This window comes from Diceros bicornis, chromosome 18 (genome assembly GCF_020826845.1).
Source record: "Diceros bicornis minor isolate mBicDic1 chromosome 18, mDicBic1.mat.cur, whole genome shotgun sequence".
In the NCBI taxonomy this organism is placed as follows: Eukaryota; Metazoa; Chordata; class Mammalia; order Perissodactyla; family Rhinocerotidae; genus Diceros; species Diceros bicornis.
In genome coordinates, this window is record NC_080757.1 from 6,291,903 (window position 1) to 6,310,385 (window position 18,483).

The 18,483-nt window shown below is 42.4% G+C and overlaps 1 protein-coding gene across 4 annotated transcripts in view; it reads right to left on the reverse strand.

Annotated features, from left to right (window-relative positions):
* Positions 1-6,560, reverse strand: part of ARHGAP44 (Rho GTPase activating protein 44) — a 177,690-nt gene extending 171,130 nt beyond the window's left edge. For all 4 annotated transcript variants that reach the window (XM_058559685.1, XM_058559687.1, XM_058559689.1 and 1 more), the window contains exon 1: positions 6,226-6,560. In XM_058559685.1, the coding sequence (XP_058415668.1) occupies positions 6,226-6,278 (53 nt within the window). In that variant the 5' untranslated portion in view covers positions 6,279-6,560. The remainder of the gene's footprint in view (positions 1-6,225) is intronic.
* Between the last annotated feature and the right edge of the window lie 11,923 nt (positions 6,561-18,483).

Sequence of the window (18,483 nt, forward strand, 5' to 3'; positions counted from 1 at the left end):
AGTAAACCAGTGAGAAATATTTGCTATGTGATTAGCAAAAGGAAATCAGTTGACTATAATGGAATATTACATAATCCTGAAAAATTATGCTGTAGATATATAGTTGATATACATGGGATGATACTCAAGATATAATACGAAGGAAAAAAACTGGTTGCAAAATTGTATGCAAAGTATGGTCTCTTATCTCTTTTTCAAAAACATATAGATGCCTACTAAAAACATAGAAGACTAAACTCAAAATATTAACTGTGGTTTCCAGGTAATGAGATCACTGATTTTTTTCCTTTTTGCCCATCCATAAGTTTATAATTTTTCCATAACAAACAAATATCACTTATATAACCAAAAAGAAAGTTAAAAAAAGTAAATTGAATTCTGTGGGAAAATAAACATTTATTCTAAAAATAAATTCTAAAGTTGGAAAATGAAAGCAAAAACATCTGCTTCCTGGACAGAAAGGATAGTCTTAAATTGCTAGACAGCCACACACTTCCCAAAGGCAGTGGGGTTCCAGGTGCCAGCTAACTGGGATGCCCGGGACCAAGGGGAAAGCCCTAACTCTCGCACTCTTCCCTCAACCTTCTCTCCAACCTATCACTGACTCAACACAGAACTGAAGCATAATTTTATTATTTGCTGTCATTATCCATATAGCATTTGAAATAACCTGTTCTTGATTATTATTAAGAGGAATGCTTACTAAGCCCCTCTAAAAGGAACAACCATAAATTAAATTACTATTTTACTCACATCGCTACTGATTCAATTCTCCTAGAGAAAAAAACGGTCCTTATCACCCATCATGAAAAATACTAACGAATGTTGATAAGCGTCTTCCGTGAAGGCAAAATGGGAGGGGAGTCATTAATTGCTGTTGAAGAGAATGGCTCCCTCACAATGACTTGCAGGTCTGGGATAACAGAATTCTGCAGGAAATCCAGGCAGCCTCATGCTGACTGCTGAGAACAGCCCAGCAGAAGGCTGAAAGACGGCAGATCTGCACAGTAAGGAGCTCAGAAGACACAAGCAAAGAACATTCTCTCCAGATTTGCTAGCCCAGTCATCATTTGGTGAGTACATCCTGATATCTCTCACATACATACACTACAGCAGGTGGCAAGGCATGGGCTTCCATAAAACTCGAAGGAAAAACTTCACTCTGAGACCTAACAAACGTGCACAGAGCTCTTTGGCGGACAGGTTTGGGTCTGCCTAGCCCTCCTGCGCTAACAGGAAGATGTGGCAGGGCCTGTGTTGGTCTGACAGGTCCAACTCACAGGGAAATTACAGGTGGGGAACAAAGCAGTCTGATGATAATTTGGAATTGGTTCTGACTTTTCCCTGATGTCCTTTTGATTGGGTCATGGCTATTAGGAGGCCTGCTGTTGGGCAAGGCAGTGTCTCAGAGAAACCTTCAACGAAAAGATCCTCACTGGCTTCAGCTGCTCTGGCCTGAGCAAAAATGCCTGCAGCAGCAGTGCTCCTAGAGGATGCTGCATCCTCAGCACCTATCTTGGTACCACTGGCTGCTGCAGTGACATCCCGAGAGCTGCACAGCAGCAACGATGCTCAGTCTAGCTGTGCACTAGAAACCAAGCCCACTCAGTCTTGCATGCTGAGCAGTCTAGGAATGGAAAATGGGGCTCTGTAAACAAAACTTTGTCTTCCACTCCCCAACTCATAGCCTCTAAAACCAAATAATCCAACTCAACCCGCCTGCTCCTGTCCTTCCACGCCTCCCTCCCACACTTCCATACATAGCTCCTTGGCTACTCTCAGACACCTTGAACATCACCCATTTTTGCACAAGAACACAGAACCCATTTATAGCCATCATTGGGCAGTAACTGTTGAAATCTAAGAAACCCTTTACACTTAGGAGGCCAACATTTTTGGAGGACTGAATGCGCAAGCAGAAGAGGAAAATGACAGTGAACCTCATCAACCATTTGTTGAGCACCTGGTATAAGCCAGGCTCCCTGCACCCTCACAACAGCCCTCCGAGGGGGAGGCTACTGTGACCCCCACTGTGCAGACTGAAAAAAACACCCTCCTCACCAGATCAAGGTGCCAGTTTGACTTCCATTTTCTCTTTTACTTAACAGGTCTCCAAATTTCAGCTCAGGGCCCTAGTCCACTCAACACAAATCAAATGCCACTTCCAAGAAAAACACTCTATGCCTTTCCGGGTGCTTCTCACCCCAGCAACCAACAGACTCTCTTGAAGGTAAAAAATGGCGTCACAAATTAGGCACAAACTAATTCCTCCCTTAAATCTCGCTCTATCCTTCCAAAGTCCAGCAGTGCAACCGTGCTCACTCCTCTGAACACCCATTCCATCACAAAACGAAAGAGGCGCGGTGTCGGGAGTTTCTCCCATCTCTGAACTGCTGTGCACAACTTCCCTACCCATAATACACGGATCTTCTGCTCACTTATTCCATCCAGTTGCCAAAGAATTTCAGCGAACCTACTATATACGCCAAGCGTTAGGGCAGTTGTCCCTGCCCACAAGGAACTTAAAGTCTAGTCAGAAAGATAAATGAGAAAAGATAAAAACCGCAATACAATATAACCATAGCACGCCTTTAGAATCAGATTCCAAGAGAACAGAGAATGTATTTGCTCTACACTGCAATATCCCCTGAACCAGAGCAGTGCCAGGCACACAGCAGGCATCCAACAAATACTGAACGAATGAATGAATGAATGCATGATGCCATAGTGTATATAATCCAATAACAGTTATAACACTTGCCAAAGATGCTTGTCGCTACTATTCATCCAGCACTTCCTAGTGCTGAGTACTGTGTCAGGCACTTTCCAGCGGTAATCTCATGTCATCATGACCACATTACCACAATGCAACCCTTATTATCCCCATTTTGCTGATGGAGAAACTGATGTGCAGAAAGTTCAGCTCAAGATTCCACAGTCGGTAAGCAACAAACCAGATCCGTCCCGCTCAAAAGCCTGTGCTGCTCCGAACCATTAGGCACACGGTGACCCAGTCTTGAAGGGCAGGGAATGCTCCCAAAGGATGGAATGAAGTGAAGGGACAGAGAGGGGAAAGTTCAAAGCATAAGGAACATGTGCAAAGACCGGAAAAGCAAACCAAGGAGGAAATGAAACTTTTCCCAGTTAAATGCAACAAGTTTTATAAGCTCTTTTCACAGTTGCTGACAGCCTCTCTACTCAGATGTGAGCACTTCGAGAGAAAATACTAATAACTCCATAGAATCCGTTTAAACATGGCAATTCCTACATCGTTCAAGTGACTAGATCCAACCCCTAGCTATTTTAAATTCAGAAGAACTCCAGACCCTGTAACTTATGGAAGGCGAGCTGGGTGAGGAGTCATGAGAAGGAGCAACCCTCAAGCCCATCTCTCAGTCTTCCCTCAAAGACAGGAAAGTCATCACTCCAAAGACACACAAGGATAAGAATCCAGTGGCTTGCTAAAGCAACTCCGTAAAGTGATCTACCAATTCCACACTTAAACTCCAAACTTCCAATCCTATTGCTTCTTCTGATCCGAGAAATGAAGAAGCAATGTCAGGACCATGCCTCACTACATTCTAAATAAGATAAAGTAAATGCTGCCCCTTTTACTTACCTATGTGGATCCTACAGCAAACTGTTTTAATCTTGTCAATAAACACAAACTGAGCATCAATTGTCTATAAGGCGTTGCACTATACACACTGAGCATATAATAAAAATTAATACATTCTATTGGGGGCAGACAGACAAGAAAACAAAAAACAAAAAATAAGAGCACTTCAAAAAGTGATGAGTGCTGTGACAAAACTGAACAGGATGATGGGCTAGAGAGCGAATGGGGGAAGAGAGGCCTTTGGCTATTCAGGCTATGACCTGAAGGATGAGGACAAGACATCTGGGAAGAGCACATCATCAGCCAGGAGGGAAAGCGGGAAAACAGCAAGAACAAAGCCCCTAAATGGAAATGAGCTTGGTGTGTTTGGGGCAAGGAAGGCCATTGTGGTTGGAGCACAGTGCATGAGGAGAGGGTGGAACAGAGTGAGTACAGAAAGACAAAGAGGGGTCAAGTCAGGTACGGTCTTGCAGGTCACTGGAAAGATTTGGGACGCTAAGTGCAATGAAATGCCACTGGAGGCTTTTAAGCAGCAAAGTAACATGAACTGATTTTTGCTTAAAAGGTTCACTCTGAATGTCATCAAAATGGATACATATTAGTGATACACAGTAGTGAGCTGGCCCTTACTTTACCTGGTGCACAACACTACAGATGCCATCTGATAAAGACAAAGAATTCATCCACACGCCAGCATCCTCTACAGTCCCAACAAACAAGTGAAAAGTACCTCTTGATGACCAGCTGCTTGGACTTCCAAGAACGTGCTTTCAAATAAGTAAGACCACTTATTTTGAAGCCCAACTTCCCCTCTCCCTTTGTCATTCTCTCCATAGATGAGGGTGAAAAATAAGGTTTTATGCCCAAGGCTAGTAAATCTTACCATTTTGAAACAAGTCCTGAAAAGAGACAGAAGAGCGGTGTTTCAGGGGCGCCAGGGAGGAAGCATAAACACCTTGCTAACATTTCAGTTGGAGCACTGTACTGAAACCCCAAGACCAAGAGAGAGGAGACGAGCAATCCATGTCTACAGTCAGGGGCCTCCTGATTACTTGGTTGGTCTGATGCGATGACTGATGCCAGCCCACAGGGTGATGCAGAAGTCAAGGCATTAAAGACAGGTCAGCTTGACTGTCATCATCTGCTAAACAACCAATACAGGAAAACACTATTTCAGCGTCCAACATATCAAAAGGCAGCCCACATGAGGCTATATCTGTGGCAACACCATGCCAGAAATCTGGGCTAATCTGACTCTGCTATTCATAAATTCTCCCTCATGTTAAAGCACATGTGTTTTGGAAAGGAAAATGAATCCAAGTCAATTTTAGACATTGTTACTTGGAAACCATCTGGAGTCCCTGGAAGCATGAGAAGCCACCACATCCCCTGCCCTCAAATGCCCACTGTAATTAGGGCAGTATGCTTACATGGGAGTTTAGTGTCCCCACCCCCACCCTACCAGATGCCAGTTCAGGCTCCACTTCCCACCCAAGAAAGGTATTTCGTTTCTTGGTAAACCTAGTGGAGAGCCCTCGATGTGTTAAGCTTGCACTTAAATTGCACCCAAGGCTGGGTTCTCTGCCTCCCGCTTGCTTTAGAAATGCACACCTGAATTCCTCTGCCACAGCAGCAACGGAAATCTCTCCCCAGGGGCAGAAGTTCCATGAAAAATCCCCTCTACCTAACAACCTTGTGTTCAGAGCACATCTAGCTTTGGAAGAGACCCACCAGAATCCTTACGTAACGTTAATAGATGCCGGCACCCCGCAGAGCCGCTCCTGGAGACACTAGCCCAGATGTAGCCCATTTTCACTGTGATGACAGCAGGCTGGGTCTTGCAGCTTCCCAGGGCCTGGCTCTTCCTCACTGTGGGGCCTCTGTCCCCCTCCCCTACCTGGCTGTGATCTTCTGCTTATCTCATCTTCCAGAGGAGTTGGGCCTCCCTTTCTGCAGCCTCCCTCTCTCCACTGAAATCAGTCCTAGGACCAAGCCGACAGCAGCGCCATTCCACCAGCACCTTCCCTGCCCCCGCTCCTCCCACCCCTTCAGATCCTCTCTCCACCACCTAACGCCTTAAGAAACCCGGCCAGGAAAGAGATCCAGAATCTCGTACAGTCATAGTCCCAGAAAACAAACGGCAGGACGGGCAGGCTCAGCTCTACCAAGCCAACCAGGCCCAATTCTTCCCCTGGAGCCGGGGCAGGGGAGGGATCTTCGGTTCGGCTGCCTCCAGCACAATCAGAGCAAACACCTGGTTCCAGGGAGCTATGCGGCCAGAGGGAGAGGCAGTCCCGGGGAATGGCAGGGAGGACGAGGTGAAGGGGCAGCTAGGGACGCAGGTAAAGGATGCGTCACACTTTGCACTTGGCAACCGGAGCCGCGGAGCAGCAGGCAGAGCGTGAGAAGGGCTCCGGGGTCTGGGAAGTTCAGAGTGGAGGGGTCGCTTCTGCGAGCGGCGCCCGGAGAGGGCCAGCGCAGGGGAAGGGACGGCGGGGAAGGAAGGAAGGGGGACTGGAGGCCGGGCGGGCTCCATCACCTGCGCGCCCCGGCGGATGCAGCCTCGCAGGCGCGCACCGGCCCGCGGCTGCCAGCGGGTGACCTACCTGCCCACCGTCTGGTTGGCCAGCTGGCGCATGCGATTGAACTGCTTCTTCATCGTGGCCCCGCTGCCGCGCTAGCCCGGGAGCTGGGGGAGGACGGAGCAGCGCGGAGCCCGCCGCAGGGTTACATGGCTCCTGTGCGGAGCCTCCCGGGCGACGGCGGCGGCACTGCGGAGCCTCCGGGAGCCGTCTGGCCCGCGCGCGGCTCCCTCCCGAGGGCACCACCGCCTACTCCTCCTCCCGCCGCGGCGCCCGCTGCCGCATCCTCCTCACGCGCGCCGCGGCGCCTTCATAGTAACGCCCGGGGCCGCCCTCGGCGCTGGCCAGGTCAGCCCGGGCTGCCTGCCCCCAGCCCCGGTCCGGCACGGGGACCCGGGAGTCTCCTCAGGCTGGCTAGCTCGCTGGCCGGGTGGTCCCCGCTGCGCCTGTGCGGAGGGCGCCGTGCATTCTGGGACTTGTAGTTTCGCTTCCTGGCGCCCACCTTTCCTCTGTCCAAAGTTTTGCAAGTACGGTGGAGTGCGGAGGCGGAAGAAGGCGTCGTCGCCAGAGGCTTTGCACTTTAGCATTTTAGGAACGGAAACGTTTTTCTGCTTTAAAAATAACAAGGTGGAACCAAGAATACAACAGCAAATAAAGAAAGTGAGCATCAGTCTTGCATTTTAAGTGAATGTGAGGCGTTGCTATCGTGAATTCACAGGAGGAAGATTTATGCTAGCAGGCACGTAGCTCCTAGAATTGAATAAGGTCACGTGATTAATGTTAAGACTGGGTTATGCTTGGGTTATGCTTGGAGCACAGGGGTTGACTGGTAGATTTTGGACCAAGCATAGCATGCATCCCAGAAATTTGATCCTTAATTTTCACCAAACCCAATAGGTAACCAGAGCCAATATGGAAGGATATAATGATAGTGGAATCATGTCTACGGGCCCAATTTGACTGGGACAGCTTTCTTAGATGGCTTAGCTTCCAGTCTCATAACTGTTCTCGTTTACTTTCCACGGAAGGCGACCAAGGGACATCAGCTGTGGCAGGCAGGCCTGGAACGTCCTACCCAGAGCAGCCCATTGGCATCAGTTGGCTCCTGAAAAGGGGCTCTGACTTGCTGCAGGCTCTATCCTCAGGAAAAGATAGGTGATTGCAGGTAGTTTTCATCATTATCTATCAAGTAAGAGCAGTATTGTTAGTGGTAGGGGCTTTGGATCAAACAGATATGATTTCACATAATAGAATTCCAAATACCAATTATATAACCTTAGGGGAAAATTGCATAACCTCTCTAAGCCTCAGTTTCCTCATCTCTAAGAGAGAAATAATACTGCTTGATAGATAGAGAGCTATTTGTTAAAATTACCAATAATCAAATAATATGTAAATTTCTATGTAGTACATTGTCATATTCATTTACTACAAATATGATTATAGTGAGCATAATAGAAAAAAACTATTCCTACAACAGAATTACTAATTTGATAAATGAAAGAACTATTTTGCATATGTTGATTATAGTTGCAAGATGTCCTAAATCTGGTTCTAAGTATCTTGCTGGCCAGCTGAACAAAAGATGGTTTGAGGCATGTCATGGCTGAATGAACATGAAATCTTTAATTAATTGTGAGTTTAGCCTCTGCTTATTAGGTCAGCACTTCTAGCCAATTAATAAGTGAAGGCATTATTTGCTTTTAACCAACTGTCCTATGCCTATAATTTTTATACATTTTGAGGTTTTTTTAAAAACCAAGGCACAGCATGGTTTTTATATGTGTAAATGATAGCAAGACTTTAAGGGCACTGTATGACTTTTAGCAACACTATCTCTGGTAACGTCTAGAACTCTACTGTCCAATATAGTAGCCACCAACCATATGTGGCTATTGAAAATTAAATTAACTCAAATTTTTTTAAAAATTAATAATTTAATTGCTCAGTCACCCAAGCCACATTTTAAGTGCTTAACGGCCACATGTGGCTGGGGGCTACTGTATTGCACAGCACAGATACAGGACATTTCTATTATCTCAGAAAGTTCTATTGGACAGCACGAGTCCTAGAGGACCCCGGTAGACAATTCCAATATCATGCCAGCCCCTGCCTGCAATTGTAAGATATTTCAGTTCTAAGAGGGAAATCACTGCTTCTCCACAAAAAACAGCCTACTCTGCTAGAGTGTGGTCCAATAATACTTTATTAACTGATGGTTTCTTCACATGTTTCCTCTTTTCTATGAGCTTTTCCTCCATTCAGGAAGCAGCCAATGCTTTTTCTGCTTCCTACCCCAGCGAAGGGATGACAGTGCAGAAAAAAGAGAAAGAAGTGTCAAGTCTATTCTTTTGACCTTTCAAATCAAGCTTCAGAAACACATGTGAGAGAATAGAGTTGTTAAAGAAAAGCATTTTGAGTTTCAACAATATGGGCTTTGGAGCTCTAATAGCCTATGTCATAATAGTAGAGTTTGAATATGTACTATCCTGCCTGGTGTGGATAACGAACCCACAGGCTGCAGCGCATTGAAGATGATGAGAGATGAGTGGGCGGGGAGAGAGGGAGAGGAAAAGTAGATGATCAATGCGCAGATTTTATTATTGTTCAAAAATTTCGCTGCCTATCCCTATGGGAAGGGATTATACTTCACCTTCCCATCAAGGTCATAATCGATCATGTGACTTTCTTTGGACAAAGAATATACACAGAAATGAGTTATGCCACTTCTGAGCAGAAGTGTTAATAGTCCTTTTGTGATCCTGCCCCCTTCTTTTTTCACTCTACCATAAAACCAGCAATGAACCAGTTAGGGGCTTGCTGTGGAACAGAGTCAGGGCCATGGAGCTGGAGTGAAATTAACATACCTTTGTTGCTGTAAGTCAGAGGTTTGGGGATTGTTTGTTACTGCTGCATAATTGAGTCAAAGCAGACCACTACAGTGGTATCTCTGAGGCAGTGACTTGCACCTTGCCCCTTCCCATGGTCAAAACTTTGATTGGGGGCAGTCATGTTGGGGGCAGATATGATCAACATCTTTGGGGGATCTGAGCAAGTGGGGGATCTGTGCACCACTTCTTCAGTGAAGGCTAGGAGTGGCAAAGCTCACAGAGATCTTCTGCTTGTAAGGCACAGGAGCAGTAAAGATGTTTATGTGGAGCGCCTGAAGTGCCTAAACCACAGTCCTGTGGAAGCCCCAGAGGTCCCTGCCCCAAGCCACGTGGAAAGATTTGTTGTATGTGTGTACCATGAGGGTACAGAAAAGTTCCTGAAAGAGCTGGATGTGAATACTGTTAGGATCAAAGATGAAAAGCAGGCAGCAATTGCCAAGATGTGGAATCAAGAAGCCCTGCACTGCCTGGAATTTAATTTCTGCCGCCAGAAGAATAGACATAAAAGTAAAGTTAAGTACATTTGAAGGAGGAGGAGGAGAAGAAGAAAGAAAATTCTATTCCTTTACCGTACCTGACTTTGACCTATGGGAGGATTACACTTCTTACTCCTGTTGATCTTCCATTTGGCCACATGACTTGCTTTCACCCACAAAATGCAGACTTCTTACTTGCTTCAACAATTTTGTAGTACTGTTTATCTGAGATATATTTCCTTTGACATCTGATATTCCACCTAGGACCCCCCAAATTAGAGTGGTTTAGCATCTTCATTCTGAGTTCAAGCATTCGCTAGAGCTGTCCTGTCCAATATGGGAGTCACTAAAGACATGCGGTTATTCAATTAATTTTAAATTAAGTTAAATAAAATGAGAAATTCAGTTTCTCAACTACACTAGCCACATTTTAACTACCAATAACCACATGTGGCTAGTGGCTACTATATTCGTGTAAAATAGAACATCTCCATGATCACAGAAAGTTCTATTGGACAGTGCTGGTCTATAGACAGCATTCAAAATACAGGGTCCAGCAGAAGAGAGAACACTGAACAGGAGGTGACAAGTTCAGTATAGTTATGGCCAGTCATTTTACTTGACCTCTCCAGGCTACTCTTTCCTCACCTGCTCTGTGGAGGTTTATAGCAAAAGATCTCTAAGCCATGATGGGGAATCAACTAATTGACCAGTCTATTTGTTCAATAAATTGCTGTTGGCCTAGATATGCCTAAGCCTTCCAGTATTTAGTATGTCCAAAATAACATTCTGTGGTACACTGTAACTGAAGGATATTACTTATCCTTTTCAGATTCCAATCACCTTTATACCTATAGGTATCGAACTGACACCATTAAAGCATATCTGTTAGTCCGAGGTATCTTTTAAACAGGATGATAGATGTTCTCAACTTTGGGCATTATCAACTCCAATTTTTCAGCCCTTTGGATCTATACCTTTGCCAGAGCTTTATCATGGTCAGAGTGATGTCCCTAACTAGTATCTTTGGACTTGACTATGTGACAGCTTTGGCCAATGACATATGGGTAGAAGTGACACCTGTCACCTCCACACTGTGTTAGAGGCTTTGTATATTTTCCTCTTGTCCTCTTCACCTCTGCCACTGTCGTAAGAAGAACTACCCGCAGGTGGTGACTTTTTTCTCCCCTTGGGCTCCAGAACAAACATGTGGAGCAGGCCTGATACAGACCACAGCTGAAATTAGAGGAGTAATTAATAAATTCATTTTAGGACTGGTTATTTTAAAAGATAGATAAAATGAATAGATCTAGAGAGAGGGAAAAAGAAGAAAAACTGAAACACACAACTTTAGGAATGAGAGAAAGGATTTAATCACAGATACAAAAAAAAATTATGAGAGAATACTTTTGCAATTTTATGTTTACTTATCTTTTTTTCACTAGGAAAAATATGAAATTGCTACAGGTGTTTCAAAAATAGGTAGCAAGCATGAGTAGATCAAGAACACTGAAGAAGTTGGAAAAGTTGTCACAGAACAATACTGCCAAAAGTAGCCAAGCTCAGATGGTTTTATGGGGAGCTCTTTCAAAGATTCAAGGAACAGATTATTCCTCTGCTATTTAAAGTGTTCCAGAGCACAGAAATAAAATGAAAGCAACCCAATTCATTTCATGAAAGTGGCTTAACCCTGTTATCAAACCTGATGAAGGTAGCACAAACATGAAAACAACAAACCAATAACACAAGCATAGATACAAAAATTATTAATAAAATTAATTCACTTGATAAAATGTTAGTGAATAAAATCTGATAGTATGTGTGTTTATATATAAATGTGCATACATTTTTTTTTCTTTTTTTTGTGAGGAAGATTAGCCCTGAGCCAACATCCATTGCCAATCCTCCTCATCTTGCTGAGGAAGATTGGCCCTGGGCTAACATCGGTGCCCATCTTCCTCTACTTTACATGTGGGATGCCTGCCACAGCATGGCTTGATAAGTGGTGCGTACGTCTGCACCCAGGATCCGAACCTTCGAACCCCAGGCCACCGAATCAGAGTGTGCAAACTTAACCACTACACCACCAGGCCGGCCCCTAAATGTGCCCCCATTTTAATGGTATTTATTGAAAAATAAATAATTCAGATACATTAAAAAATGAAACCCATTGAAATGCAAATCAAAACAACACTAAGATATCACCTCACGCCCGTTAGAATCGCTATAATCACCAAGACAAAAAACAACAAATGTTGGAGAGGATGTGGAGAAACAGGAACCCTCATACACAGCTTGTGGGAATGCAAACTAGTGCAGCCTCTATGGAAATCGGTATGGAGATTCCTTAAAAAATTAAAAATAGAAATACCCTATGATCCAGCTATCCTATTACTGGGAATCTATCCAACGAACCTGAAATCAACAATCCAAAGAGGCTTATGCCCCCTATGTTCATTGCAGCATTATTCACTATAGCCAAGAAGTGGAAGCAACCTAAGTGTCCCTCGACTGATGATTGGATCAAGAAGACGTGGTATATATATACAATGGAATACTACTCAGCCATAAAAAAAAATCGTCCCATTTGCAACAATATGGATGGGCCTGGAGGGTATTATGTTAAGTGAAATAAGCCAGAAAGAGAAAGACAAACACTGTATGATCTCACTCATATGTGGAATATAAACCAACACATGGACAGAGAAAACTGTATTGTGGTTACCAGGGCAATGGGGATGGGGGGGTGGGCACAAGGGGTGAAGGGAGACATATATATCGTGATGGACAAACAAAAATGTACCCAAAATTACACAATGTTATAAACTATTAAAACATCAATAAAAAAATAAAAATAAAAATAAATCATACAAATCCAATCAGGGAAACAAAATTAATACAAGACTGTCAACAATTAAGAGCTCGTTTCTATAGTATCTTTGCAACTTTTCTGTAAATCTAAAATTATTCCAAAATAAAAGTTTATTTAAAAAAAATGAAACCCATTCATATTCTCAGTACCAAGATAGCAGTATGCGTTTATAAACATATTTCAAAAATGGGATCACACTGTTGTTAGGTCAATATGTTCTTTCCTATCTTCTATTATTCTAAATATTGCTGTAATTAACATGTTGGTGGCAAAAACTTCGCACATATACACATTTCCTTAAGATAAAAATTAAAGAATTAGAATTTCTGCATCAAAATGTGTCATGTTTTCAAGCTTCTTGTTGTATTACCAAATTATCCTCTAAATAAGAAATTGAAACATTTTTCAAGCCCACCTACCACGTGCAAATGTTCCATTTTTCCCATACCTTGACTTACACTGAGTATTACCACTTTTAATAATCTTGCCAGATGAATATGTGAGAAATAGCATTACAGTGCTATTTTAATTTGCACTTGTTTTTTATCACATTAAATATTTTCCCACATGTTTCATGGCTATTAGTATTTCTTCTTTGGTTAACTGCTTACTGCTTTGTGTCTGCAGCCCGTTTTTCTCTTATGGGGTTCCATATTTCCTTATTGATTTTTAATAACTCTTTATTTATATAAAATATACTAACACTATTGTATCTTATGGCAAATGCTTTCTTTAGTTTGCCCTTTCCCTTTTAAAATCTCTAATGTTGCTTTTTGTCTTCTAGGAATTTTACATTTTTAATGTGGTCAAATCCATCAATCTTTTTCTTTATGTTTTATGCCTTTGCTTTAATGTTTAAAATGCTTACCCTAGCCTCAAAGGATAGAAATATTCAACTGTATTTTCACCTAAGCCTTTTATGTGTTAATTCTCTTTATTTATAATAAATTTTAAATTCAATGTTTGGGACCAAAATGTTAACTAAAGCCAGTAGTTTTGACTCATTTCTTTCTCCAATATCATTTTGAAATAACTCATCAAATGTAATAGAGAAATTCTGTCACTCATGGAAGTTAGAGAAAGGTCCCACTCACAATCTTGGCAGAAAATGGTACAGGTGATTTTTAAGTGAGGGAGCACTGGCCAGGCAGAATTTACTACATGTGGTAACCTTTTGGGGGAAATTAAACAGAGACTACACCTTCTCTGATAGATGACCTCCCCCACACTCTCAGCCACCAAATATGGATGAACCAGACCTCTCTATGTGAGAATGAACAGACAGAAAAAAACACTCAGGGGGCTGGCCCCATGGCTTAGTGGTTACGTGTTCACGCTATGCTGCTGGCGGCCCGGGTTTGGATCCGGGCACGCACTGACGCACTGCTTCTCCGGCCATGCTGAGGCCGCGTCCCACATACAGCAACTAGAAGGATGTGCAACTATGACATACAACTATCTACTGGGGCTTTGGGGAGAAAAAGGGGAAAAAAAGGAGGAGGATTGGCAATAGATGTTAGCTCAGGGCCAGCCTTCCTCAGCAAAAAGAGGAGGGGTGGCATGGATGTTAGCTCAGGGCTGATCTTCCTTACAAAAACAAAAACAAAAACAAAACCACTCAGGAGTTCTGTATAACAGTGAAGATGATGATGATGATGATGATGTTGACAATGACAATGAAGAGAATAAACCATATAACTAAGTACTACCACAAGTATTTCTCAACATACATCTTATTTAATCCTTAAAAGAATTCTGGGATGAGGGTTTTATTATCCCCATCAAATAAATCAAAGCGCAGAGGGTTTAGGTGAATAGCCATTCAAGTGTCACAACTGAGATTCAAATTCAGATTATTCTCGTTCAAATGCCTGTGCTTTTATTACAGGTTATTACCTCCATAAAACAGAGAGATGAATCCGAGAATTCAGAGAAATGGCCTTCAGTGAAAAAGTTAAGCAGGAAGTAAGGGAAATATAATTTTAAAGTCTAATTTGTATTCTTGATGGGAACTGAGAGAACATTGCTTTAATATGACAGGAGCCAGTTGCCATGAAAAAGAGCCATATTAAACAAGAAAGAGTTCTTGGATAAGAAACACATGACTTCCAAACTAATGAAACTCACTAGAGGCAGGAAATAGCAGATTTGGCACTGCCCAAAATGGAATTGGTGCATTCAAAGATGGGCTGGAAGAATGCTCCCAAAATTCAGAGGAAAAAAGTAGGTAATGCAATGAAATGATACGAAAAGGAATAGAGACATGAAATCTTTTTCAGAACATTCAAAAAATATGCAGTAGAATTTCGAGAACAGATAACGAAGAAGAAATAAGCATAAAAATTCTAGAAAAACATTTTGCAGAGCCAAAGAAAGGCCCAAGTCAAAATTAAAATAATTCACCAAGTGCATGGTGGGGGGAGCCTAGACGTATCTTGGTAAAACTTCTGAATTTCAAAGATAGATACATACTGTATTTTATATTTGAAAATTGCTGACAGAATAGATCTTAAAAGTTCTCATCACAGGCAAAAAAAATTGTAAGTATGTGTGGGATGGATGTTAACTAGACTTATTGTGGTAGTCATTTTGCAGTATATATGTATATCGAAACCTTATGTTATACACCTGAAACAATATAATGTGTCAATTATATCTCAATTTTAAAAAACCAACAAAAAACAAAGATAGATACAAATGTATATAAGTGTTATTCAGAGAAAAGAAATTTGTGTCTGAAGAAAAGAGAAGCTGATTTGCCTCACACTTCGTACCTGCAACACTCAATGCCAATAAAATTTGGAGCCACATTTACAGAGTTCCAATGGAAATAGGTTGCAACTCAAGTGCGACTCAAGAAGTCTACATCTGGCCTAATATTCACAAACAAGGGCCAAAGAAAGTCATTTTTAAACATGTAATGACTGGAAATGGTTATCAGACACCCGTTCTCTAAAAAATATTACTAAAAAAATTTTTCTTCCCAAAAGAAATCAAAATCAAAATAAAGAACAAGAGAGAAGAATTTCTATGTGACCTTGGGATAGACAATGATTTCTTAAACATGACACCAAAAACTCTAACCTTGAAAATATTGATAAATTGGACTACTTAACAATTAAGGACTTTGGTTTATCAGATGACACCATTAAGAGCAGGAAAAAGTAATCCGCAGAGTGCGAGGAGTTATTTGCAATACATGTAACTGTTAAAGGACTCAGCTCCAGAATATATGAAGAATCCTACAATTCGATAGGAAAAAGGCAGAAAACCTAAAAGAAAAATGGACGAGACTTCAACAGGCACTTTCGCACAAAGACAAGTGCAAATGGCCATGGAATATATGAACAGTTGCTCATCCTCATTAGTCATCCAATATATGCCAATTGATATTACAATGAAATACTACCATATGCCCATGGGATGGATAAAATTGAAAGACTGGCAAAACCAAGTGTTGGTGAGGATGTAGAGCAGCTGGAGCGCATACATTTTGGTGGGAGGGAAATCAGTACAATCACTTCAGAAAACCATTTAGCGTTATCAGCTAAGGCTTAGCAGTACGTGTGCCCCATGACCCAACAATTTCTCATGTTCAGCAGAAATGTGTACACATTGGCAACAAAAGGAATGTGCTAGAATGTCTGTATCAGCAATATTTTTAATAGTCAAAAATTGGAAACAATTGAAATGTCCATCAACAGTAGAGTGGATAAATAAAAGGTGATATATTCATCAATGAAATACTATACAGCAAGGAAATTGGATGCGTTACTCCTGCAACCAATGATGGGTGAAAACGTGGATGAATCTCACAAAAAAGGCTGAGCACAAAAAGCCAGATTCAGAAGAGCACACACTGTGTGATTTCATTTACATAAAGTTCAAAAACAAGCAAAAAAAAAAAAAATCAGTGATAGTAGAAGTTAGGATAATGGGTACCTGTACAGAGGAGGGAAAGATACTAGAAAGAGATAGGACCAGTAGCCTGACCCCTGAACCATATCAGCTGAACAACTAGGGGTGAATGAAAGTGAATAGGGGTTCTAGGTCCCTCAGGTGGCTTATACTTAGGGTGACCATAGTCCTGGTTTGCCTAGGACAGTCCTGGATATGCCTATTGTCTCAGCCTCCTGTTGGATTTAGCATTTATACTGAACAAAAGCGTCCTGATCTAGATGATAAAAACATATGGTCACCCCCACTGGACCCTGGCCTTGCCAGACCTGGCACTGTGAACCCTTGCCAATTTGATGTGCTGCGGAAGCACAGAGAGTTCAAATCCTGTCCTGGGCTTGGGAGAGTAGCAAGAACACAGGATTCAGCATGCCATTCTACAGGGCCATGTTACTCAAAGAACTCCTCCTCACCCCAGAGGAGTCCAAGCTGACTTTGACCTAGAGGTCCCTTGCCTGAGCATGATACCAAGGCAGCAAGACCACACCTTTTGAGGAACTCCTTAGGCTGGTAGCAGCAATAAGTGGAAAGTCCCTGGACTTCCCTCTCGGCAGCTGTGGCACCAATTCCCTTGCCTGGAGGCCAGGAGGCACTGAGGCCCATCTCAGAACAACCCATCTTTGATATGAGATTTTCTAGCCTCAAAGAATATACATTTGTGTTCCAGTCTCAATGGATCCTTCTTTCCATTTTTGGATACAAGGGCTTTCCTTGACATTTGGAGGTGAGGTGGGCTTTGGAGTGATAAAGTAGACTTTCTATTAATCTAGGTATGTGGGAGATCAGGGCTTCCACTTTGAGCCATTCCTGGGGGACCATGATTCATCTCCACTAAATGGTAAACATGATTATTCATTTACATTATTATTACTATTATTATTATGACAATATAATTACATTATTAGTAGTATTTGTAATGATTAATTTTATGTGTTAACTTGACTGGGCTAAGGGATGCCCACATGGCTTGTAAAACATTATTTCTGGGTGTGTCTGTAGGATGTTTCTGGAAGAGATTACATTTGAATCAGTGGACTGAGTAAAGAAGATCTGCCCTTCCCAGTCTGGGTGGGCATCATCTAATCCGTTGAGGGCCTGAATAAAGCAAAAAGTGGGAGGAAGGGGGAATTCTCTCTCTTTCTGATCTGGGATATCCATCTTCTGCGCTCGGACATCGGAGCTCCTGGTTCTTGATCCTTCAGACTCCAGCATTTATGCCATTGGCTCTGCTGATCCTCAGTCCTTCAAACTTGGACTCAATTACACCACTGGCTTTCCTGGTTCTCTAGTTTGCAAACAGCATATCGTGGCGTATCTCAGCCTCCATAACAGTGTGAGACAATTCCCGTAATAAATCTATATATCTATATAGACTCCATATATCTATATGTTTCTAGGTATCTAGAGATATCTAGATAGATAGAACTAGAGAGATATCTATATATCTACAGAGAGATCTATATATCTCTATCTCTATATCTATACATACATGTATCTGATTGGCTCTGTTTCTCTGCAGAATCCTGACTAGTACAGTATTGCATCAACACTCAGTCCACTTCTAGTTTCTTGATCCCACCACTTCCTGTCGCCAATCTTCACTTGTTTCCCTAGAATAATACACTGTATACCACAGGGTTCACCATTTTACCTCTTCTTTAATCATATCCTCAACTATCTGGTTCTGCTTTCTTACTTTCATACCTATTCCTGCAGCATCCTAAACTTGGCTTAACCCACATCTTTGCCTTCTCTGCTTCCACTGCTGGGGTATCCATGTCATTAATGGAAAGTCCCACTGTCACGCAATGGGGATAATCTCCAGCCAGGTTTTCCAACTCTGCCTAGGCATCCTTCTGTGTTTCGTAATCAGTTCTCGCTTCTATTTTCTACTGCTCTTAATTCAGCCTTTCTCTATTTTTATTAAAACTTCTACCCTACTCTTCCTCTCCCTCCAATAGAGAAACATCATTTCTCTCTCTTGTTTGTGGTATAAAATGGAAGCCACCATATGAGAACTCCCTCAATGTCCTATCACTACACCTCTTATGTACCCACGTCTCCACCTACTCTCCTCTTTCTCTCC